Source organism: Bombina bombina, chromosome 3 (genome assembly GCF_027579735.1).
Source record: "Bombina bombina isolate aBomBom1 chromosome 3, aBomBom1.pri, whole genome shotgun sequence".
In the NCBI taxonomy this organism is placed as follows: Eukaryota; Metazoa; Chordata; class Amphibia; order Anura; family Bombinatoridae; genus Bombina; species Bombina bombina.
Genome location: NC_069501.1, coordinates 219062829 through 219088348, shown reverse-complemented (window position 1 = coordinate 219088348; position 25520 = coordinate 219062829). Strand labels below are relative to the sequence as shown.

The 25520-nt window shown below is 37.6% G+C and overlaps 1 protein-coding gene across 2 annotated transcripts in view; it reads right to left on the bottom strand.

Moving 5' to 3' along the window:
• CORO6 (coronin 6) overlaps window positions 1–25520 on the bottom strand; it is a 170233-nt gene that overhangs the window by 77766 nt on the left and 66947 nt on the right. For both annotated transcript variants that reach the window (XM_053706146.1, XM_053706147.1), the window contains 3 exons: window positions 14156–14285; window positions 7677–7858; window positions 440–559 (listed from right to left, as the gene is read on the bottom strand). In XM_053706146.1, the coding sequence (XP_053562121.1) occupies window positions 440–559; window positions 7677–7858; window positions 14156–14285 (432 nt within the window). The remainder of the gene's footprint in view (window positions 1–439; window positions 560–7676; window positions 7859–14155; window positions 14286–25520) is intronic.

Genomic DNA, 25520 nt, shown 5'->3' with positions numbered 1-25520 from the left:
TATGATGCAATGCTCTGTATTTTTATCATACCCAGGGGAAGGGAGATTTGGAAACAGATTCCTAGAGCACTGAATCTATGATGTAAATGCTATATTTACTATCTTTACAGCAGACTGCCATAAATATTTATCCCTAGGTTGATATTCCAACATTTTTACACTCACACCCTAGATAGAGATCAGTTATTTGCTGGCAACATCCAGATATTTAATATCAGTTCATCCACAGTTTATCCGTTCTATATATTGATTCCTATCATTACAGCACTGAACTGCTGGCACGCCCTTAAATAGGCCAGTTAGAATCTGTTATCTCTGTGATACTTTCATGCCCTTGTTGAAGAACTTCTTGACAAGGAGGGTACAAATCTTGGCTTTGTGCTTTGGAAACTGTGACAATAATACACAAATAACCTGGACTTAACATGTCTGCCATTACCGGGTCCCATAAGCCCAGCTCTCTCTGACTCATCCGTGTAAAGCCTGTAGTAAAGATATTTCCATCTCTGGTAAAGATGGCTCTCATAGGTCTCATCCCCTCGTGGGGGGTCATTTTCTCCTGTAAGGGTGGGGGTTGAAAACAAATTGGTCATAACATGATTATAAACACAAAAGCTTTTCTGTCCTGGCACAAAGCGTAGGACAGTGTGTCACTGGCTCCCAAGACTTTGCAGCTATAGTTACCAAGGTGACCCCTGCTGGAGAGTTCAGAAGGCCTTCTATTAACCCCAGAACTGCTGGTCAGAAATAGTTCTGAAGAGACTTTAATGTTTGTTGTTTATTTACACAAGGTTCCAGTAACACTGAGGGGTCAACATTTCCTTCCTCTGCTTAGAGAAACTGCATGAAAAAAGGAGTGAATGTTCATTGCTTTGCAAAATAGGAACACATATACTTAAACTGGTTTTAAACCCAATTTTGTATCTAATAAGTTTAATCAAGTGATCTCCCAATTTGTTTTTCAATTTAAAACTGTATGTAATAAGTAAATAAAATGGCAGGATATGTAAGAGTTTGTTAATGCTGTAAATCAGGGGCCAACAGTCTGGTACCTCATGGCTAATACCTTTAATAGAACAAATGTGTTTTAACTGGGGTTTTTTTATTAAATAAAATTGTCGTTATATGTGAAAATGCATTTAGAGCATTGTGTTTCAATGTCTGAGAGAAGTGCAGTGAGCAATGAAATTAAACTGTTTGATGAATTGCTTAATATACCAAAACAACATGGTGCCACACTTAGTACCAGCTATATTATTATCATTATTTCCCTTTATGTACAGGCAAGGCTAAATAACCTAAAGGAGAAACATGCTCTCTGGTGAGACCATCATGTGTCATGGTTCTCTATCTGAAGCCACCCTCAGTGCTCCAAACTCAAGTGCAGGAGATTCTGGGAAACAATATAACTGCGTGATTACCACTTAATGAGTTATTTTAAATGGAAGGAATGGTCAGCAGTTACTGGGCATGAAGAATGATAGTAATATCTTTATTTACTTTAAGAGTCAATGGATCTGTCATAAAACCCTTCAGAACCAGGTACGGGCAATTGCTTTAAGTTTGCGTTGTCAGATTGGTAACCTTGCAACCCTATGGAAGCCAGTGCACATATTCAGTAAAGAGGGCCAAATGGTAATAAAATAAACATGCAAAACACCTTCTCATACCGGATCCCACAGCGCCAGCTGCCGCTCGCTCATCTTGCTGAAACCGGTGGTAAAGATTTTGCCGTCAGACGTAAAGATGGATCTGATTGGACGGGTACCTTCATGTGCCCTGCTTTTCTCCTAGTTTGTTTGGTTAGCAGATTAGGTTGACCACAGCAAGTGAAAACACAAACATGCACACAGGTTAGTGTCACACTGGTGAGATATACACACCTCAGTTATGCTTAATGGAAAGCAAACAACTATTATGAAGAGAAATAAAATAACAACAATAATATCTGCACTTTTTGTTCAAATTAAAAGCAACAACAAGCGCCAATCTATGTTTGGTCGGTTGAACTTAAAGGGACATTAAATCAATTTCACAGAAAACATTCAGTTACACATAGTAAAACAATATTGCAAAGTACAACATTACTATGCCCACTTTTCCTGTAATTGAATTCTGAAAACTGTTGTCTTTACACTGCCCCAAGAAGGCTGGAGTGAACCCTTCAACATTCTAGACAGTGATTGCTTAATCAGTGCAGGAGATAATGTATGTCTGTCCTTAATAGGCCACAACAAAAATAGAAAAGCTATTCTAGAATCTAAGGGCTGGACTATAATACAAGGCAGATTTTGCTAACAAAGTGGCAGTTTAAAATTGTTTTAAAATATTTAATTTGCATGTTGCTCTTTTAAAATGCAGGTAATAAAGGGACATAAAATATCCCTTTAATTAATGATATTTATTAATATGCAATACAGTTGATTTAACGTGAAAGGAGCGGGAATCATTTAATTGTGATCTTCTGCTATTATGTTTAGGTTTACTTTGTGTAACTTGGAAAAGATCATACTGTGAAAACTGTTACAGTTGTCTCTGATTTCTGATTAATGTTGTAGTTTGGTATGTGCTGAATAAATATAATTTGTTTAACTGGTTCCTTAACTAAATGTTTACTTCAGCTTGTATTAGTCACATGATGCTTAAGTAAAACAGAGATATCTGGTGAGCTTTAGATACAATAATGCTTAAAAGCATCATAAGAATGTAATGGGTGTTTTATATTGTATAATGAATATTTAGGGGCCCATTTATCGAGCTCCGGATAGAGCTTGAGGGCCCGTGTTTCTGGCGAGTCTTCAGACTTCTCCAGAAACACCAGTTATAAAGCAGCGGTCTAAAGACTGCTCCTCCATAAACCTGTCCGCCTGCTCTGAGCAGGCAGATAGACAACGCCGCAATTCAACCCGATCAAGTACGATTGGGTTGATTGACACCCCCCTGCTGGCGGCTGATTGACCGCGAATCTGCAGGGGGCGGCGTTGCACCAGCAGCTCACGAGAGCTGCTGGTGCAATGCAAAATACGGAGAGTGTATTGTTCTCCGCATTCAGCGAGGTCTGTCAGACCTGATCCGCACTGTCGTTTCAGGTCCGACAGACCTTTGTTAAATAGGGGCCATAGAATGGCCCAAAAGTCTACTAACCCCAATCCACTTTTATTTCAGCATTTCTGAAAAACTAATTTGATTGACAAAATATACAGTATTTCCTAAACAAAAATATATAATTTCCGCTAATAAAAGTAAAAAATATATGTGTGTTAGTACAGAAAATAATAATAAAAACAATATTTGGTATATTGACCTTAAATAAACTTTCTTTAAAGGATAAGAACCCCAACATTTTTCTTTCATGATTCAGAGAGAGCATATAAGTTTAAAAAAAATCCAATTTACTTCTGTTATCCCAATCTCTTAGTGCTCATTATTCTTTGCACATGCCTAGCAGGGAATAATTCGGCCATCTAGTGCTCTTGCAAACGGATAATATTCTTGCAAAACTGCTGCCATATAGTGCTGCAGACACGTGCATGCTCTTGAGCTTACTTTCCTGCTTTTCAACAAAGGATAACAAGAGAACAAAGAAAATGTGATAATAGAGGTAAATTGAAAAGAGGTTTTCATGTCCCTTTAACTCTGTTGGGCATCAAGATTAAAACTGTGTGTACAATTTATAATCCACATTATTCCAGCACTCCTCTAGAGCATCACAGAGTGTCTCGTTTCCCTTTTCAAAGGCTCTCGAGGATGTTAAGTGGGGTTGAGGTCTTGTGATTTTGGAGGACAATCCAAAATTGGAAATTAGCACGTTTGCTCTTCCTTGGGCTTCAGGTAGACCCGGTACAACTTTGATTTGTATTTAGGATTCTTGTCCCTGCTGGAAAATGTATCTTCTGCCACACATGTTTAAAGGGACACTGTACCCAGATTTTTTTCTTTTGTAATTCAGAAAGAGCATGCAATTTTAAGCAACTTTCTAATTTACTCCTATTATCATTTTTTCTTCTTTCTCTTTCTATCATTATTTGAAAAAGAAGGCATCTTTTTTTTGGTTTCAGTACTCTGGACAGCACTTTTTTATTGGTGGATGAATTTATCCACCAATCAGCAAGGACAACCCAGGTTGTTCACCAAAAATGGGCCGGCATCTAAACTTACATTCTTGCATTTCAAATAAAGATACCAAGAGAATGAAGAAAATTTGATAATAGGAGTAAATTAGAAAGTTGCTTAAAATTTCATGCTCAATCTGAATCACGAAAGAATTTTTTTAAGTACAGTGTCCCTTTAAGCCAGAAGAGACAGCATGCATTTACAGAATAGTGTTGTCCTTAATAAGTACCCCTCTATTCTGGCTTACATGCTGTCCTTTCTGCCTTAAACTTGTGTACTACTTATCACAGGTCCAGGGCTGGCTCAAAGAACTGCACTGATAATGTGCTGCCTGGGCCCAAGAATAAAATTACGCCCCCAACTCTCTTTCCACTACAGTATAAACCAAACCATTGCACTGCATCCTAAAGACAAAATGAGATGCATAGATATATACAAGATACTTTGGCACATTTATATTATTTCAGGCAACCATATTCTCCCCATGTGCTGCCCCTGTTAAGTGTTGCCTGGGTCCCATAGTCCCACCAGGACTTGTCATAAAGCCAAGTCCAGAATAGGCAAAGTATCCTCACATCTAAATATTTCCTGCACCATATTTATTTGTAGGTTTTGCATACTGAGGCTTTATCTTCTCATGCTGCGGTCTCCTCACATGAACTCTGTGACAACTTTGATTCATCAGTAAACACAATGTTTTCCAGTCTTCCCTGAAGGCCATACTTTGCCAGTCATTTACACTTACAAAGCCGTGGTTCAACTGTGCTTACATTGTAGATGCAGATGCTGTTTTATTCCATAATAAAGTTAGGTTGATATATTGGTCTTCTGATGGTTTGGTAACTTCAGGTCTGCTTGGTCTCTTCAGGGAGTTGTACTGCACCCGTAAATATATTCAGCTTCATTGCAATTAGGCTCTGTAAATGTTTTTTAGCACTCAGGAGAACAACTTGTCTTTGAATTACTACATTAAGCTTATGTGACATGATCACAAAAAGTATTTCAACTAATGTCCTTCTTTAAAGGACCTAACAGGGGAACTTGCAGGAGCACTAGTAGAAGCACAAGCAGATAGAATTATAACAGGGTGTTATTTTTAAAAGATAAATATTTATTTAAGTCAGTGTTAAAGGGATACTAAACCCAATTTTTTTCTTTCATGATTCAGATAGAGCATGAGATTTTAAGCACCTTTATAATTTACTCCTATTATCAATTTTTTTTTTTGTTATCATGCTATCTTGATTTGAAAAAGCAGTACTGTAAGCTTTAGAGCCGGACCATTTTTTGTTCAGCACATGGGTAGCACTTGCTGATTTGTGGCTAAATGTAGCAAACCAATCAGCAGCTCTACCAAGGTGCTGAACTAAAAATGGGCCAGCCCCTAACCTTTTATTACTGCTTTTTCAAATCAGGGTAACATGAGAACAAAGAAAAATTGATAATAGGAGTAAATTAGAAAGTTGCTTAAAATTGCATGCTCTATCTGAATCATGAAAGAAAAAATTGGGTCTAGTATCCCTTTAAATAATGTATTCTTGAAAAATAAGTATCACTGATTGCAATATTTTACTACTTTTAATAAGTGATCAGAAAAAACAGTTGGTGATGGTGGATGGTGGAAAACCCTACTGATTTTGTAACAAATTCCCTCTGTGTTATTTCATATGTAAATCTAACACTTTTTGGATTAGCTAAGTTTCTATTGGAAGTTTTGATATAATTAACATAGGTAGGGCTAACTCATGGCACCCGAGCTATGTGAGTGTGCCCAAATCTGCAATTGTGAACAATAGAGCCATATTTTAATGACATCAAATGCATTTGAAACATTGTAGCCTCAGAGAGAGATTTAGAGGGTACAAAAACAGACTAGTAGTAAGGTTGTTACATAGTTCCTCTAGAGGTGTTACACAGTTCCTCTAGGGGGGTAACTATTTATGGCAGGTACAGCTTTAGATCAGACAGGTTTCGCTGGAAATGTTAACTGACCACATACAAAACTAATATAAAAAAAGTCTGCTCTAAAAGAAATTAATTTAGGTGGTAGAACATTTCCTTTGAGGATGGAGTTTTTGTTATTAAAGTAGAAAATTCCTATAATGTCCATAGGCCTCTTCAATTACTTATTATACATCAAACACAAATCAGGCCTTGAAAGCTATAATACATAAAGAATTCTCAGCAAATTGCTCTTTAGACCATTAACGAAGCTCAGCTGTTACGGTGAAGCACTGGCAATTTCCTCTGCTACGAGACAAATCATAGCCTACAACAAATGTCCATATAATCACTTAAACTGCTGAAACAAGACACTGACCTGTAATCAGTTTACAGTTCTTCCAGATTACATCATCGCTGTAATAACACTGTATGTGTTGACGGTATATGAACTAAACCAGTCTTGTCCATTAATTCAGACTTGGAACACTCAGATACATTAAAAACACTACAGTACTAAGGAAGCAAACATCCTTTATAAGGACCCTGTAATTTCCCATTCACAGTGAAAAATAAATTAATTTTCCTCTAGACACAGAAGTCCATTCTCAGCACCAAAACAATGTAACTACATCTGCTGTTTTGTGCCTTCTTCATCAGTTTCTGTCAGATGAAACCTTTGTCGATATCTTTTGGATCCCCATAACCAAACAGAGCACTAGAATTCCATAGCAGGTAGTTTGGGAAGCAATTAACTCCATATTCATGCAAGGCATGCATCATATTCCATGACATACAGAACCATAACACTTGCAGCATGCCAATTAACCAAGAAATGCAATATCTTTATAAGGACTTATTTCAATGGGAACAGTTGTTCATATATGAAGAATATAAACGTTTTATGGTTCATACATATAACAGTGTGATTTTAGCTATTAAAAAATAAACAAAACACAAAATGTTTGGCTCTGGTGAGATTATTAAATATGTCTCATGAACACTATAGGGTCCCTAAAAAACATATAGAAATGGAAAATTTCAGCTTAAAAGTTGTTTTTCTTAGCTATGCAGCCTCCTGCATGTGAAGGAGACACATATATTACAATACAATGCACAAACCACACACGCTGCCCAGAGAGTTTGAGTGATCTCTCTCCTTGATAGCAAGTTTTTGACCATCTGGCCCATTGAGGTGTCACGGACATATTAAAAAAAAAAAGCCAGAGCTAAACATGTTGTGATTCTAGATTGTTGACGTGATGTAGACTTTTTTTTTTTTTTTTTAATGGAGAACAGAAACAAAGTCTTGGAAGGAATCTACAGTGGATTACATGGGTTATTGCAAGTATCTGAGATAACATCATTCCTAAGAAATAAGCCATTCGGTTTAAATTCATGTATATTTAGTTTAGCCCTGACAAAAACCCTTTCATTGATTCAGAGATGACTTTAAGGTAAGTCACAATTTCAAAATATTGCTAGATCATGAAAATGTTATTAAATGGTGGTTAAATAAACTACTTGCAACCTTCCGGTAGATTCCTTTCAGGCAAAAAAAGTTGAAGATGGACAAAACAGAAAGCTTAAGAGGAGGTAGAGCTGGATGAACAGTCACTTACTGCAACTATTTCTTGCTTCCGAGGATCGATGACCCGCACCTTCTTGTCCTTGCAAGTGGTAGTGAAGAGGCTTCCATTATAATTCCAGCAGACACTGTAAATGAGGTCAGTGTGAAGCTCATCTAACGAAATAACAGCCTCTCCGGTGCCCACATTCCAGATAATGATTACATTATCACTACCTAGTAACAGAAACAGAAGTCATCAAGAAGGGAAAGAGTAGAGGTGAAGAATTCCATCAGCAAGTATACCATCAGCATCAGCAAGTATACCATCAGCATCAGCAAGTATACCTTCAGCATCAGCAAGTATACCATCAGCATCAGCAAGTATACCATCAGCAAGTATAGGAAATACACAACAAACATCTGATGCACACACTCATATAGGTGCAGTACTTGGTTTTTCCAATAGAGAGCAATATACAAGATTATAACAAACTACGTTATGTTTTTATAAAGTGTTTTTTTTTATCATTTGTGAAATAAGTGCCTTACTAAAGAGATGCTCGTCTCCTAGACAACCATGCGATGGACCATTGTAAAGGATTCCTTATGTCATAAATTAAGAAGGTTTAAAACATTTGTTGCAATATCTGGTTCCTAATGTTGTAGTTCACATCAACAAGGGAAGATGTAGTTCCCACTGTTCTCCTTGAAGTTTGGGAACAGAACTGCTTTTTAAATTAACATCAAATTAAAAAATCAACTCTTCAAAATCACTATAAAAATATTTTTTACTAATAGCCCCCTGTTATATTTTCCTAAGCACCTTGTAAATGATAAAGGTTTAAATGTAGCACATCAAGTCCACACCTGGTGTCACCTTAACCAGAAGTTATTGATAAACAGAAAGTTTTTGTTTGATTTTTAAACCCTTATTTCCCTTTAAAGTTATAGCCTTTACTGTAAACTGATGAGTCAAATTAAAAGGACTGGGGCGCTAACTGAACCAGCTGAACTACATAAGGATATCTTAAAACTTTTACCAAATACTTCCTCCTAGACTCTGGAGTTAGACAAACAGGACATAAAGACTGAATATTCTAATTCACTGGACATAAGAAAAGCAGTTAGTAAAAATGAGAGTGCAGTAAGGGAAGAGGCAGTATAACAAGTAACTGCAGTAAACACACATTTGTTGTGCTTTTTTAAATTCAATATTTTTAAGCTTGAAAATGGAACAGGAGCCCAATCGACACTGCTATCCTATAAAACCAAAACATTTACTTAAAGGGACAGCCTAGTCAAAATTCAACTTTAAAGAGACAGTCTAGTCAAAATTAAACTTTTCTAAACCGTTGAAAACCGCCCCTTAGCTAAGAGTATTTTGAAAGTTTTTCACAGTTAGACAGTACTAGTTCGTGCGCCGTATAGATAACATTGTGCTCACTCCCGTGGAGTTATTTAGGAGTCTGCACTGATTGGCTAAACTGCATGTCTGTCAAAAGCACTGATATAAGGCAGCAGTCTGCAGAGGCTTAGATACAAGGTAATCACAGAGGTAAAAACTGCATTAATATAACTGTGTTGGTTATGCAAAACTGGAGAATCGGTAATTAAGGGATTATCTACCTTTTTAAACAATAAAAGTTCTGGTGTAGACTGTCCCTTTAATTATTCAAATCTGGCATGTCATTTTAAACAACTTTCCAATTTACTTTTATCATCAAATTTGCTTTGTTCTCTTGGTATTCTTTGTTGAAAGCTAAACCTATGTAGGCTCATATACTAATTTCTAAACCCTTGAAGGCTGACTCTTATCTGAATGCATCTGACAGTTTTTCACAGCTAGAGGGCGTTAGTTAATGTGTGCCATATAGATAACATTGTGTTCACGCCCATGTAGTTAGTTATGAGAGGGAACTGACTGGCTAAAATGCAAGTCTGTCAAAAGAACTGAAATAAGGGGGCAGTCTGCAGAGGCTTAGATAAAAGCTAATCACAGAGGTAAAAAGTGTATTAATATAACCGTGTTGGTTCTGCAAAAATGGGGAATGGGTATTAAAGGGATTATCTATCTATTTCAAAAATAAAAAATCTGGAGTAGACTGTCCCTTTAACTACAGAAGCACAGCCCTAGTAAGGCTAGCTGAATACAACTCTCCCTAGTATCCCGTAGGTCATTGCATCAAACCGCAAACCCTCTTAAATATAGAGCGGAGCACAGTTATTTTGAATTTATAGCTGTTTAAAGCTTTGTTCAGTTTCAGTTTTATTTCTAATTGACCAAGGTGATGTCAACCCTCTCTCTTGTAAACACAAAATATATCTTTACCATAAAGTCGTAAAAAATAAAATGCTTTCAAAACAATGATATCATAAATAATAAAGGATCTTTATGCTCTTGCACCCTCTAGTGGACAATGCTATCTCTACATCAGACTTTAAAATAATCTCCCTCTCCATAAGAAAGCTATCAATTTAGTGTGTTAAAGGGAATCTGGCCTAAGAATCCTTGCAAATTTATTTATGTAAAATAGATTGATTTCAAATTTGATGTACTTGAGATAAGTGGTATTTTAAAGTTAAACATTTTTTGTGTCTAATGAAAATATATATCTTAGATTAGATATTTATACAGCTTCAATCTCCAAAAATACCCAGGAGTACAACTAAACAGAATAAAGATATTATGCTTTAGTTATGTCTATATACAGTATGTATATATAAGTCTTTTTACTGCTTTTCTCAGTAAACTACAAGCAGGTACAGCGAGCAGTAAATTCTCAAAAACAGTAATCTCTTGTATTCTAGGTTATCTGTTACCTAAACTGTAGTTCTCTTACTTTGCAGTCAGGGCCGTCTTTAACACAGGGCAAAAGGGGCAGCTGCCCAGGGCCCAGTCTCTGTTGAGGGGCCCAAGAGTCCTAAAAAACAACAACTTTTGATTCATAGGACTGCTGATGTGACATGGGGAACACACACATTCAGTCCTAATACTGTCATGGTCAAAAGTTCTCTGCTTATATTTATTTGTGAAAAACTGTGCAAGACCGTTCCAGTGTCATGTGACATTCCAAGCTAGTGCCATGTGCTGTTTTAGATGTGCACTGTGCAGCACTGAATGCAGAGCCCTAACTCAGCATTCAGCCATTCCAACTGCATCAGAAAAGGTCCTACTGGGGTTACCACTGTTACCAGGTAACTGCTCTGGTGGTGGGGATTGTTTCTGGGTAGGGCTGACTGTAGGCGCATGCAGCAAAAAGCTGGAGCAGCAGGCACGTGAGGTTTTGAGCATCTGTGCAGCTGCATACACTGCTCTCTTCAGTCTTGAGACTGTGTGACTCATCTCACACTGTAGCCATGCAGCCTTGGGCAGACAGCATCCAGTCTGCTGGTCCCCTTAGCCCTGCTCTTTCTGCTGTGACCCGAAGATCTACTAACTGAAGTTTGTTAGGGGAACAGTGCTTTGTAGAAAGGTGTCAGTGGGAAGGATAAGTGAGTGCACACACGCCCCCTCCCCATGCAGGGTGACAGGGAACTTGTTCCTAGCAAAGAAGTGACGTGCTGCTGTGGCTGATGTAATAGTGTCATGCTGATACTTCACACATTAATGTAAGGTTTATTTTTATAGTTTTTGTTTTCTCTCTGTCTCAGATTTTAGTTTCCCATAGTAGTTCTGCTGTTCCAGTCAGTACTTATATTTAACTTATATTTGTCTGCACCTCCATGCTTCCTCCTCAGTCTTTACCTTGCTTTGCTCCTGTTGGCTGCCCTAAATCTCTTTAACCAGCTAGCCTCACACCAGAATCACATTCAAAAGAATATTAAATGAACCCACAGTGGAGGAATTTATATATTTATTTACTTATTAGTACTGCTTAGGTCCAGTTTCACATATTGCAATTTATTTCATTTTTTAAATGATTAGTCCAGCAGTGGATGATACACAGCTGGGCAAATAATTAAAAAAAAAAATTGATTTAGTTGTTTTTTGGGATGTTGGGGTGGAGAGCGAAATTGCATGGGGTGGGGGCCCAATAATTTTTTTGCCCAGGGTCCAGTAAATATTAAAGATTGCCCTGTTTGCAGTCCATCACAAGTTAAATGTGTCAGAAATAAAGTCTCTACTGAAATTAGTTTTTTAAACTTTCTTCACCCCTTTTTGCAATGGAAAATGGTTTTCACAAACCTCATTATTATAACACAGTAAAAAACAAAAACCTTGTCATATAGGTATACATTGATAGTTTTTTATACATAGATATACCACACAACTTTCAAAACCATTGCTTGTTACTAATGGTTAGACACATTTGAAGAGGTACAAAATTAGTTATGTGCCTACCTCACATTGTCAGAAATAAAGTCTCTACTGAAATGAGTTTTTTAAACTTTCTTCACCCCTTTTTGCAATGGAAAATGGTTTTCACAAACCTCATTATTATAACACAGTAAAAAACAAAAACCTTGTCATATAGGTATACATTGATAGTTTTTTATACATAGATATACCACACAACTTTCAAAACCATTGCTTGTTACTAATGGTTAGACACATTTGAAGAGGTACAAAATTAGTTATGTGCCTACCTCACATTGAGCAAAATATGTAAAAAGTCACTCATACAAAAACTCACACACAATCATAAATACACACACAACACACCGCAGAAAGCATACACACATTCACAGTACATTATCAAATCTTGTGGTGACAAAAATTGTTTAAAGGACCCCAACTTTAAGAAGCATTGATCTACAGTACACTACACATGTCCTTAAACCATGACCAAAATGAGCTGCAAGTCTCTTTATAAGTTTAGAACCTTCCCGTTTGAGCGCTGAACAAATAAAATATTTAAAGAATAGCTGCCTTGCTATGCCCTAAAAGCTCTGACTGAGTATAGCATGTTTGCTCTCATAAACTATCTAACAATTGATCTGCTATTGGAGTTTTCCATTTTATAAGGACATGTCATAGAGGACTACAGTCTGTTCATGTCTCACAGACACAGGTAAAAGGCAATTAGAAGCAAACCTTCTTTGCAAAATAATGTACAGTGCACATTTGTTCACCCTTTTAAACACAAAACTTCTGTAAGTATTGATATGTGGCTATGAAAATTACAAAAATGAATATATTAATTGTTTGTCATGGGCCTCATTATAAATTACCTTACTAAGGAAAAGTATGTTCAATAGAGATTTATTTGTGTTTTTTTGTGCCAAAAAAACATTTTAATTCCTTTAATGATTAAACTTCTACATTCACTAATTTAACACAATGTTTATGTTAACACTAAATAAATGCAATGGACTCTCTCTAGTGTAAGTTAATTTAATTTTTAGAGAACATTATTTTGGTTAATTTTAATCTTCTGCAAGTAGTCAGCCACTCTGTCTGGGCAGGCTAGTACCCAAAACTATTCATTAGTCATATATCAAAATAAGTGAATACTACATCAAATTGAACTTATTAACTTAAATAATTCAATGCAAATTCATATCAATCTATTAGCATAAATCTTAACGTTTGAACTATTTTCTGATCCTCAATACTAAATTTGCAAGCCAGCTGTGCATTAATACTTTATAAACTTTTTTCATTTAAGGACTGACACTATTTATGAAGTGAAAATTATGGATACAAACGACCTCTAAGAGTACCTTAAAGTATTTAAAAAGCACCACTTATTTCCGTTATGTAATCTATCTTGTTTTTAGGATCACTGTCCTCTTCTACATTCTCTTTCTAATAACTGAACATAGGAAAAACCATCAAGTAATGTCCCTTTATTAGCATAAGTTAGCAGTGACAAATGGCCTTAGTCTGTCAACAGTAAGAGCGCCGAGCTATTTATCCTCTTGCAGTTAAGTAATAGACTGTTTGAAAATGAAGAGGGCAGTTTATATGGTGGGTAGGGTCAGTGCAGAAGCGTAACTAGAAACCTCAGGGCCCTGATGGAAGAATCCATAAAGGGCCCTCCAAAAAATGCATGATTTTGTCCAAACACTTTATATTATAATCTGAAAGTGTTTCATTATAGTGAAAAAATGACCTGCTGTTAGACCATTTCATTTAAATACTAAAAATCCTGCAATGCTATTGTGCTATTGTGCTAGTGCAAATGAATTAAACACAGTGCACCGCTGGTCCTGATAGAAAACTGATGATCACTAAATCAGCAGCACCGGTAATTACCACTGCTTGATGGTTAAGGACCATGTCTTCTCTGGATAAGAAGTCCTGTGTGGCTCTGGGGTGGTATTTTACCTATGTGTTTAACCCCTTTGCAAGGGTTAAACACAAAGTATTGCAGGGTGGCTAGTGTTAAAATGACATGCTCAGTGTGTCCCTGCGTGCTGATTTCAAGGCAAATTCCCAACAGCACTATATAATATTATAGATCTAAAGTCAGACTTGCTTTCCCTCACTGAGAGAAATACTTAATTACCTAAAATAAAAATATCTTACATGAACTGTAATCTCAAACGTGAATATACAATTGCTGATTTTACACTCAAGCACATTACCTGCACTGAGTAATACGTTACGAGCAGACGGGTGCCATTTGATGATCCCCACGCGCTTTGAGTGACCCTCCAGCGTCACAATGGGTTCTGTTATCGATCGCACTGGTGTATAGTCTGGTATCTGCCAAACCTGATACAGGGAAAAAAGTACTGAGCAAGAAGCAAGAATGTGCATATATTTACAAACAATATATCTTTGGTTGCACACAAAACTATTGTATATGTATTATTTAAACATTTTAATAACCTTAAAGGAACATGAAACTGAAAATAAACCCTTCATATTTCAGAAGAAATTTTAAGATACTTTTCAGTGTATTCCTATTATCAATTTTACAGTTTTCTTGGTATCCTTTGTTGGTTGAAAACCATACTTAGGTAGGCTCAGGAGCAACAGCGCACTCTGGGAGCTAATGACTGATGGCTACACTCATATGTCTGTTGTTGGTTCAGCAGATGTGCTCAGCATGGTCCCAGTAGTATATTGCTGCCCTGGATCTGAGTTTAACTGTGTGTTTAAACTATTGCATGGGTTAAACACAAACTTATATCAAAGCAACAGTTCAATACCAATGTGTTAGTGTGTTTTCTTCCTGGACCTTTATATCCCTTTAAATGCATAATGTTTCTTCTCATCAGTTATGTCTGCATTACAGTGCAATCGTCATTTATGTATGACACAGTTTAGTTTCATCATTTAGGTAACTTTCCCATAGACATATGTACATGATACAGAAGACAGCACACAATGAAGATAGAACCCTAAACACTATCCTTGTTGGCTCCTGCAGGATCAAATTGTATAGATAACAGTCTGGAAATGCCAAGGATAAAACTAATAGTTGTTCAGTGGTGCTTGTATGTGATAAGGCAGGGGTCCGGTAGCGTGGCTCTACTAAGCAGGAGCGTGGCCTTAGTATTAACGTAGCTCTACTTAGCGGTAGCGTAGTTATACTTAGCAGTAGCGTGGCTCTACTTAGCGGTAGCGTGGCTCTACTTAGCGGTAGAATATTTATACTTAGCGGTAGCGTGGCTCTACTTAGTGGTGGTGTAGTTATACTTAGCGGTAGAATATTTATACTTAGCGGCAGCGTGGCTCTACTTAGCGGTAGCGTGGCTCTACTTAGCGGTAGCGTAGTTATACTTAGCGGTAGAGTGGCTCTGGATGGGTTAAGCTATATATCTTTATGCAAAATAACACAATTATCCTGCAGCAGTGCACAACTCCAGGTCACCTACCACATTTCCGCCTAGATTACGAGTTTTGCTTAAGAAGCTGTGCGGTGCTAACGAGCAGTTTATGCTCACCGCTCACTTACAGACAGCGCTGGTATTACGGGTTTTTACAAACCCGCTTTAACCGCAAAAAAGTAAGCGAAGAGCAAAATTTTGCACCACATCTCACCTCAATACCAGCGCTGCTTACATTAGCGGTGAGCTGGCTGAACGTGCTCGTGCACGATTTCCCCATAGAAATCAATGGGGGAGAGCCAGATGAAAAAAAAACCTAACACCTGCAAAACAGCAGTGTAAAGCTCCTAACGCAGCCCCATTGATTCCTATAGGGAAATAAAAGTTATGTCTACACCTAACACCCTAACATGAACCCCGAGTCTAAATACTGCTAATCTTACACTTATTAACCCCTAATCTGCCGCCCCGACATCGCCGACACCTATATTATAATTATTAACCACTAATCTTCTGCTCCGGACTCCGCCGCCACCTACATTATACTTATGAACCCCTAATCTGCTGCCCCCAAGATCGCCGACACCTACATTATATTTATTAACCCCTAATCTGCCGCCCCCAATGTCGCCGCAACCTAACTACATTTATTAACCCCTAATCTGTCGCCCACAACGTCGCCACAACTATAATAAAGTTATTAACCCATAAACCTAAGTTTAACCCTAACCCCCCTAACTTAAATATAATTTAAATAAATCGAAATAAAATTACTACAATTAACTAAATAATTCCTATTTAAAACTAAACACTTACCTATAAAATAAACCCTAAGCTAGCTACAATATAACTAATAGTTACATTGTAGCTAGCTTAGGGTTTATTTCTATTTTACAGGCAACTTTGTATTTATTTTAACTATGTACAATAGTTATTAAATAGTTATTAACTATTTAATAACTACCTAGTTAAAATAAAGACAAATTTACCTGTCAAATAAAACCTAACCTAAGTTACAATTACACCTAACACTACACTACAATTAAATTAATTACCTAAATTAAATACAATTAATTACAATTAAATAAAATCATCTAAAGTACAAAAAAAAACAAACACTAAGTTACAGAAAAAATAAAGAAATTACAAGTTTTTTAAACTAATTACACCTAATCTAATCCCCCTAACAAAATAAAAAAAGACCCCCCAAAATAAAAAAGCCCTACCCTACACTAAATTACAAATAGCCCTTAAAAGGGCCTTTTACGGGCATTGCCCCAAAGTAATCAGCTTTTTTAACTGAAAAAAAAATTACAATTCCCCCCCAACATTAAAACCCACCACCCACACAACCAACCCTACTCTAAAACCCACCCAATCCCCCCTTAAAAAAACCTAACACTAACCCATTGAAGATCACCTTACCGGGAGAATCTTCACCCAACCGGGCCAAAGTCCTCAACAAAGCTGGGAGAAGTCTTCATCCAAGCCGGGCGAAGGAGTCCTCCAGACGGGCAGAAGTCTTCATCCAGACGGCATATTCTATCTTCATCCATCCGGCGCGGAGTGGGTCCATCTTCAAGACACCCGACGTGGAGCATCCTCTTCTTTCCCCGGCTAAAGACAGAATGAAGGTTCCTTTAAATGACGTCATCCAAGATGGCATCCCTTCAATTCCGATTGGCTGATAGAATTCTATCAGCCAATCGGAATTAAGGTAGAAAAAATCCTATTGGCTGATACAATCAGCCAATAGGATTGAACTGGCATTTTATTGGCTGATTGGAACAGCCAATAGAATGCCAGCTCAATCCTATTGGCTGATTGGATCAACCAATAGGATTGAACTTCAATCCTATTGGCTGATTGCATCAGCCAATAGGATTTTTTCTACCTTAATTCCGATTGGCTGATAGAATTCTATCAGCCAATCAGAATTGAAGGGACGCCATCTTGGATGACGTCATTTAAAGGAACATTCATTCTGTGTTTAGCCATCATTTGAAGAGGATGCTCTGCGTCGGATGTCTTGAAAATGGACCCGCTCCACGCTGGATGGATGAAGATAGAAGATGCCGTCTGGATGAAGACTTCTGCCCGTCTGGAGGACCACTTCGCCCGGCTTGGATGAAGACTTCTCCCGGCTTCGTTGAGGACTTTGTCTCGGTTGGGTGAAGACGTCTCCCGGTAAGGTGATCTTCAGGGGGTTAGTGTTAGGTTTTTTTAAGGGGGGATTGGGTGGATTTTAGAGTAATGTTGGTTGTGTGGGTGGTGGGTTTTAATGTTGGGGGGGAATTGTAATTTTTTTTCAGTTAAAAGAGCTGATTACTTTGGGGCAATGCCCGCAAAAGGCCCTTTTAAGGGCTATTTGTAATTTAGTGTAGGGTAGGGCTTTTTTTTTATTTTGGGGGGGTCTTTTTTATTTTGTTAGGGGGATTAGATTAGGTGTAATTAGTTTAAAGGGACAGTCAACCATAAAATTGTTATTGTTTTAAAAGATAGATAGTCCCTTTATTACTCATTCCCCAGTTTTGCATAACCAACACAGTTATATTAATGTACTTTTTACCTTTGTGATTACCTTGTATCTAGGAACCTTCTGCCAGCCCCCTGATCACATGACTGTGACTGTTTATCATGTATTGTCTTAAATTTAGCATTGTATTGTGCTAGATCTTAAATAACTTTCTGTGCCTGAACACAGTGTTATCTATATAGCCCACGTGTACTTTCTGTCTCTTTGTGTTGAAAAGAGATTTAAAAAGCATGTGATAAGAGGCAACCCTCAAAGGCTTAGAAATTAGCATATGAGCCTACCTAGGTTTAGTTTAAACTAAGAATACCAAGAGAAAAAAGCAAATTTGATGATAAAAGTAAATTGGAAAGTTGATTAAAATTAAAAGTCCTATCTGAATAATGAAAGTTTAATTTATACTTGACTGTCCCTTTAAAAATCTTGTAATTTCTTTATTTTTTTCTGTAAATAGGTTTTTTTAAGGGGGGATTGGGTGGGTTTTAGAGTAGGGTTGGTTGTGTGGGTGGTGGGTTTTAATGTTGGGGGGGGAATTGTAATTTTTTTTTCAGGTAAAAGAGCTGATTACTTTGGGGCAATGCCCCACAAAAGGCCCTTTTAAGGCCTATTTGTAATTTAGTGTAGGGTAGGGCTTTTTTTTATTTTTTTAATTTTGTTAGGGGGATTAGATTAGGTGTAAAATCTTGTTATTTCTTTATTATTTTCTGGTTTTATTTTTAGGTTTTATTTGACAGGTAAATTTGTCTTTATTTTAACTAGGTAGTTATTAAATAGTTAATAACTATTTAATAACTATTGTACATAGTTAAAATAAATACAAAGTTGCCTGTAAAATAAAAATAAACCCTAAGCTAGCTACAATGTAACTATTAGTTATATTGTAGCTATCTTAGGGTTTATTTTATAGGTAAGTATTTAGTTTTAAATAGGAATAATTTAGTTAATTATAGTAATTTTATTCAGATTTATTTAAATTATATTTAAGTTAGGGAGTGTTAGGGTTAGACTTAGGTTTAGGGGTTAATAACTTTATTATAGTGGCAGCAACGTTGGGGGCGGCAGATTAGGGGTTAATAAATCTATGTAGGTGGCGGCGATGTTAGGGCCGGCAGATTAGGGGTTAATAATATTTAAATAGTGTTTGCGATGCGGGAGTGCGGCGGTTTAGGGGTTAATATATTTATTATAGTGGCAGCGATGTCCGGTTTGGCAGATTAGGGGTTAAAATATTTATTTTAGTGTTTGTGATGTGGGGGGGGCCTCGGTTTAGGGGTTAATAGATAGTTTATGGGTGTTAGTGTACTTTTTAGCACTTTAGTTAAGAGTTTTATGCTACGGCGTTGTAGTGTAAAACTCTTAACTACTGACTTTTAAATTCGGTACCAGGCTTCACAGGAGAGGGTTTACCGCTCACTTTTGGTCAGACTCTTAATACCGGCGCTATACAAGTCCCATTGAAAATATAGGATACGCAATTGACGTAAGTGGATTTGCTGTACTTCCGAGTTTGGCCAAAAAAGTTGGCCAAAAAAGTGAGCGGTACACCTGTACCTTCAAGACTCATAATACCAGCGGGCGTTAAAAAGCAGCGTTAGGACCTCTTAACGCTGCTTTTTAAGGCTAACGCACAACTCGTAATCTAGGCCTTCATATTTCAGAATGGCCAAAACTGAACTGGCTCAAGCAAAGGAAGGATATATCAGGAAGAAAAATCTATTACCTATTACAGAGGTAATCTAGCCAACTACACAGACATTATGCCTCAATAAGACAATGAAATAAATATCTTTAAATTGTAGTTTGATGTAAAAATCAACAACAAAAGTATTATTAAGTAGTCAGTATGACTGTTGTAAAACAAATAAATCATTTGTAAGCCATATAATGCTTATTATGAAGCCAGTGGTCTTTCATATAAGTTTCCTATTTTTTTATTATTATTATTTTGTTTGGGTTTTATGTACTGTACTAACACAAGTGGCTAAACTGCAGGCCTTAGGCTAAAGGAATAAGCCATCCACATTGTTTTCTATAAGCAAGAATCCATGACAATAATGGACACACTGTTTGCTATGAGATCATGAGGCACGGCTGGATTCTGAGGATACAAGAGGCAAGAATGCTCTTTTTCTATCTGAACTATGCACAATTAAATAGTGTTCTCCCTTTATACCCCTAGCATTGTAATGAGAGAGTGAGCAACAGGTGATCTATTTCACTCATCTGACAGTTTTACAACAATCACAAGCATGTGCCAATTTACTTAAATTCCTGTATTAAGTGGTGTATATAAAACATTTACTAATAAGTTCTTTAGTGCTGAGGATATCTGATATAATCACCATCACATTCCTTGTATGGTCAAACGCACATTACTCACCCTTGGTACCGATCCATAATTAATTTCTAGTCCAATTATTTGGAAAGTACTCTGTTTTGATTAAGCTGTGGTTTTCATACCTTTTATAAGATATCATTGTTTTTATTTTGTTTTTCTTCTAATCATTGCTATAGTAAAGGGTGGTGTGCAGAGTGTGGCTTTTCAAATTCATATTCTGTAAAATCCATGTTCAAACATTGTCTTGTTAATTATATATCTCAAATGCACTTAAAGTAACAGACCACTAACAATCTATTTATTTTGCCTGCTCTTTCTGTAATTTATATCAAAACATTTATTTGCTTCCACTCCCCACAAAGGGTGAAGTACATTCGGTGTAATTCAGATGTCTGACCCTCATAACTTGTTACAGCAATAGACATAAGATAAACAATACTCAATAGGCTATTTTTCAGGGATATGTCCCTTAACTGTAAACTAATGCAAAATTAGTTTTAATCGTTTTTAAAACATTCATTAAAGGGACAGGAAACCCCAACATTTTCTTTCATGATTTGGATAGGAGATACAATTTTAAACAGCTATTATCAAAATGTGCTTAAGTCTTGTTATCCTTTGCTAAAGCAACATTGGCAGCCAATCACAAGAGACAAATGTGTACGGACACCAATCAGCAGCTAGCTCCCACTAGTGTAGATAATGTGTGTATTCTTTTTTTAAATACCGGTTTTATTTTCAAAATAAAGTGCACATAGTGTAAGTCGCAACTTCCTATCATAATAAATGGCATTGTTTTACATACTTAAACAAAAAGTGTACATTGGGTAAACAAAGTGATTGATGGAGGCGAATATCGCCTCAACCCTGAGATAATGTGCGTATTATTTTTCAACAAGGGATACCAGGAGAACGAAGCACATTTGAAAATAGAAGTGAATTAAAAGTGTCTTAAAATTACATGCTCTATCAGAATAATTCAACTTTAATTTTTACTTTCCTATCCCTTTAACTGTATGCAGCTACTTTGTAATGCAGTGATTACTTTCTGATGCATAAATAGCATATTACTTTAAATGTCCCTATATGATTAATATGATGAAAATCCAATTGAATATTATGTGTAAGTGTATTTGCATGGATTGTGTGCATATCGTTAAATGCAAGAAATGGTGCAATAATAAAATACTCTAAAATATTAGAGCCCTTTCTTTTTTGCACTTTTACGTGCCTTTAAGGGACACTGTACAATGTGTGATTCTTACTTTGTTAAACACAGCTGGTATAATGACTGAAGCATTATGTCACCTATGTTTTCTAGTGTACACATCATATATACATACTATGGTAGGGACATCATGCAAGTTATGCATCAAATTAAATGTTAAATCATTTTTTATAAGATATATATATATGTATATAACCTAAATATTATTTAATAGAGAAATCAAAGAGACTGTAATAGTGTCTTGTATACAGGGGGAAACTGATCTATCAAGCAACCCCTTAATGTGAAACGGAAACACAAGTTTAGTTTTTACACCAATCTGACCATTAAAACATAGTCACTGTCAGATGTCAATGAGGATACACTGCTATTGTACACATGCGGTTTGCTGGCGGTTATCTTTGAATGGCCCTAAAGGTAGGAATTCTCCTGTCTCCACACAGTACCTTTCACTGCATTCCTTCACCCCCCTCTCTTTCCTTCTCATCTTTTGAAGTTCACGCTATCCGCCTCTTCTCCCCTATAGCTCTTCGTGTTGCAGTTATCTATCGGCCCCCTGGCCCAGCATCACAATTTCTGGACCACTTTGAAGCCTTGCTTCCACATTTTCTCTCTTCTAATGTCCCTTCTCTCATCTTAGGGGACTTCAACATACCCCTTGATAAGCCTAACACGCCTGCTGCCTCTAAACTTCTATCCCTTACCACCTCTTTGGGCCTGTTCCAGTGGACAACATCTCCAACACATTGTGAAGGCAACTCCATAGACCTGGTCTTCACAAATCTCTGTGCTGTTTCCAACTCACTTAACTTCCCCTTTCCTCTCTCTGACCACCATCTATTAACTTTCTCTCTCACTCTACCTGCTACATCTTTGCAAGCCCCCAAAAAACTGCTACCTCACAGGAATTTAAATGACTTGGATCTCACAGACTTTTCCACTCAACTGAGTCCTCTGCTCTCTGACATTTCATCCCTCTCTTGTCCAAACCTCGTGACTCTACAGTATAATTCGGCACTAAAATCAACACTTGACAAAACTGCACCCTCCACTCTTCGACGTACATCAATCACTCGACGGCAACCGTGGCACACTAAACAGACCAGATATCTTCAGCGATGCTCACGGGCCGCTGAACGGCAGTGGAGGAAATCACGCACCTTTGCTGATTTACAACATTATAAATTCACCTTTAAGTCCTACAACTCTGCACTCAGCCTGGCAAAACAAGTCTATTTCTCCTCCCTCGTGTCATCTCACGCATCCAACCCCAGAAAACTGTTCTCAACCTTTAACTCCCTTCTACGTCCGCCTGCCCCCCCGCCCACTACCAACCTCACTGCTCAAATTATTGCTGATCACTTCAAAAATAAAATTGACACCATTAGAAAAGAGATCTGCACCTCGCACCCCGCAAACCCAGCGATCCTACCCACCCCTTCTATTAACAAAAATCTATGCTATTTCCCTCCTGTAACAGAGGAAGAAGTCTCTGCACTCCTATCCTCGGCTCATCTCACAACCTGCCCACTTGACCCTATTCCTTCACGACTTATTCCCTCTCTCTCTGCTTCACTAACCCCTACCCTAACTCATCTCTTTAACCAATCCCTCACTGCTGGCACATTTCCTGACACATTCAAGCATGCGTCAATCATACCAATCCTAAAAAAGCCCTTGCTTGACCCCTCCACGCCTTCTAACTATCGACCGGTCTCCTTACTTCCCTTTGCTTCAAAATTATTGGAACGACTAGTCTATAATCGGCTAACTCAATTTCTCACAACTAACTCCTTACTTGATCCACTACAATCTGGTTTCCGCCCTAAACACTCAACAGAAACCGCTCTTGCTAAAGTAACAAATGACCTGCTATCAGCCAAAGCAAAAGGCCATTACTCCTTACTAATTCTTCTTGACCTGTCCGCAGCTTTTGACACAGTTGACCATCCTCTCCTCCTAAAAATACTACATTCATTTGGCATCCGAGACACAGCCCTCTCCTGGTTTGCATCATATCTTTCAAACCGCTCGTTTTCAGTTTCCTTTAACAACATATCTTGTGATCCTATGCCTCTCTCACTTGGAGTACCGCAAGGCTCTGTCTTGGGTCCCTTGCTTTTCTTTCTTTATAAATCCTGCCTTGGAAAACGTATAGCCTCCTTTGGATTCCAGTACCACCTATATGCTGATTATACCCAAATCTATATTTCCTCTCCTGATATCTCTCCCTCTTTACTCAACCAGATTTCTGACTGCCTCTCTGCAATTTTCTCTTGGATGTCTTCACACTACCTCCAACTCAATCTCTCCAAAACTGAGCTGCTTCTTATTCCCCCCTCTTCGAGACATCTGACACCTGACATTTCTCTGATGGTTGGAGACTCTATTCTCAACACCTCACCCCAGGTCCGCTTCCTTGGGGTCACACTAGACTCAGAACTCACATTCATTCCACATATACAAACGCTTACCAAATCCTGCCATTCACACCTACGCAACATTTCCAGAATTCGTCCCTTCCTTACTCAAAAAAATACAAAAATACTTATTCATTCCCTCATCCTGTCACGCATTGATTATTGCAATCTACTCTTAAATGGCCTTCCAAAACACCGCCTCTCCTCCCTCCAATCTATTATGAATGCTTCTGCTAGACTCATCCACCTAAGTCGACGATCTACATCAGCTGCTCCGCTCTGCCAGTCTCTACACTGGCTCCCCATACACTCCAGAATACAATTTAAAGTATTAGCCCTAACCTACAAAGCACTCAACAGTCTAACTCCCAACTATATTTCCTCTCTCATCCTGAAATACTCCCCATCCCGTCATCTTCGATCAACCTCTGACCTACGTCTCTACACTCCTGTTATCTCTACATCCCACTCCCGCCTCCAAGACTTCGCACGTGCTGCTCCTGTCCTCTGGAACTCTCTACCCCGCTCCATCAGACTGTCTCCAATCTTGTATAGCTTCAGAAGATCCTTGAAAACCCACCTATTCAGAGAGGCTTACCATCTCTCCTCCATCCCGCATCCGAACCAAGCTAATACATGTACATGAACTGCCTGACTCACTGCTGCAAATACAACCGATGTAACAAGCTACCCCGACCTTATGTCTCTGCACCCTAAACCTATAGACTGTGAGCTCTCCGGAGCAGGGCCCTCTTCCTCCTGTGCTAGATTTGTTTAGTCTTGTTATGTTTTGTATTGTATCACAAATCTTTGTCATTGTATACCCCTATCATTGTACCCAGCGCTACGGAATTTGGCGGCGCTATACAAATAAATGATAATAATAATAAAAGGTACTTAAAGGAACCACCGCTTTTTCCACTGTGCCCCATGGGTTGTTAGTCCTTTCCTGCCTTTAAACTTAACATATTTAAAAAACTAAACAAAAAAATAACTTCCTCTTGAATTACATATATATAGGGTCAAAATGCATTTGAATAACTGCAAATGAGAATCTTCCACAGAGCTTAGAGACTTCAGGCTACAATGTGTATATATTCACGTCTCTAAAAAAAGGAATCTGGGCTTCCAACCAGTACATGCATGATATATTGCACAAGGTGTCCTGCTCCTGAGGTCCCAGCTACATTTACACATCTATTACTAACATTTGTAATGGTTCGTTACCAAGGAAAGAAATCATTTCTACAGCAACACGGACCATACAAAGGAGGAACATTAACTTTTGTATGCAGAGATAGAACCTTATATAGAATATAAAAATACATCAAAGTTTTGCTAGAGCAGAGCATACTTGCAGGTATATTAAGCAAACACTATTAAAAAGAAAGGCTGAGGATAGAACCCAATCACTGGAGGTTCCCTGCCATTTGGGCTTATCTCTTGACCAATTGTTGTAACTAATTCCTCCCTTTCACATTTGAAAGTATTTGCTCTTTTTTTATGTGAGTGGCAGGTAATTTATTTTGCAGGTTATTATGTATGTTTGTGGTTTAACGACCAACAAATACAGTAGAATTGAATAATTGACAAATACACAATAAAAATATAATGCAATAGCACTTACATTGAATTTGAAATGAGCAGTAGAATAT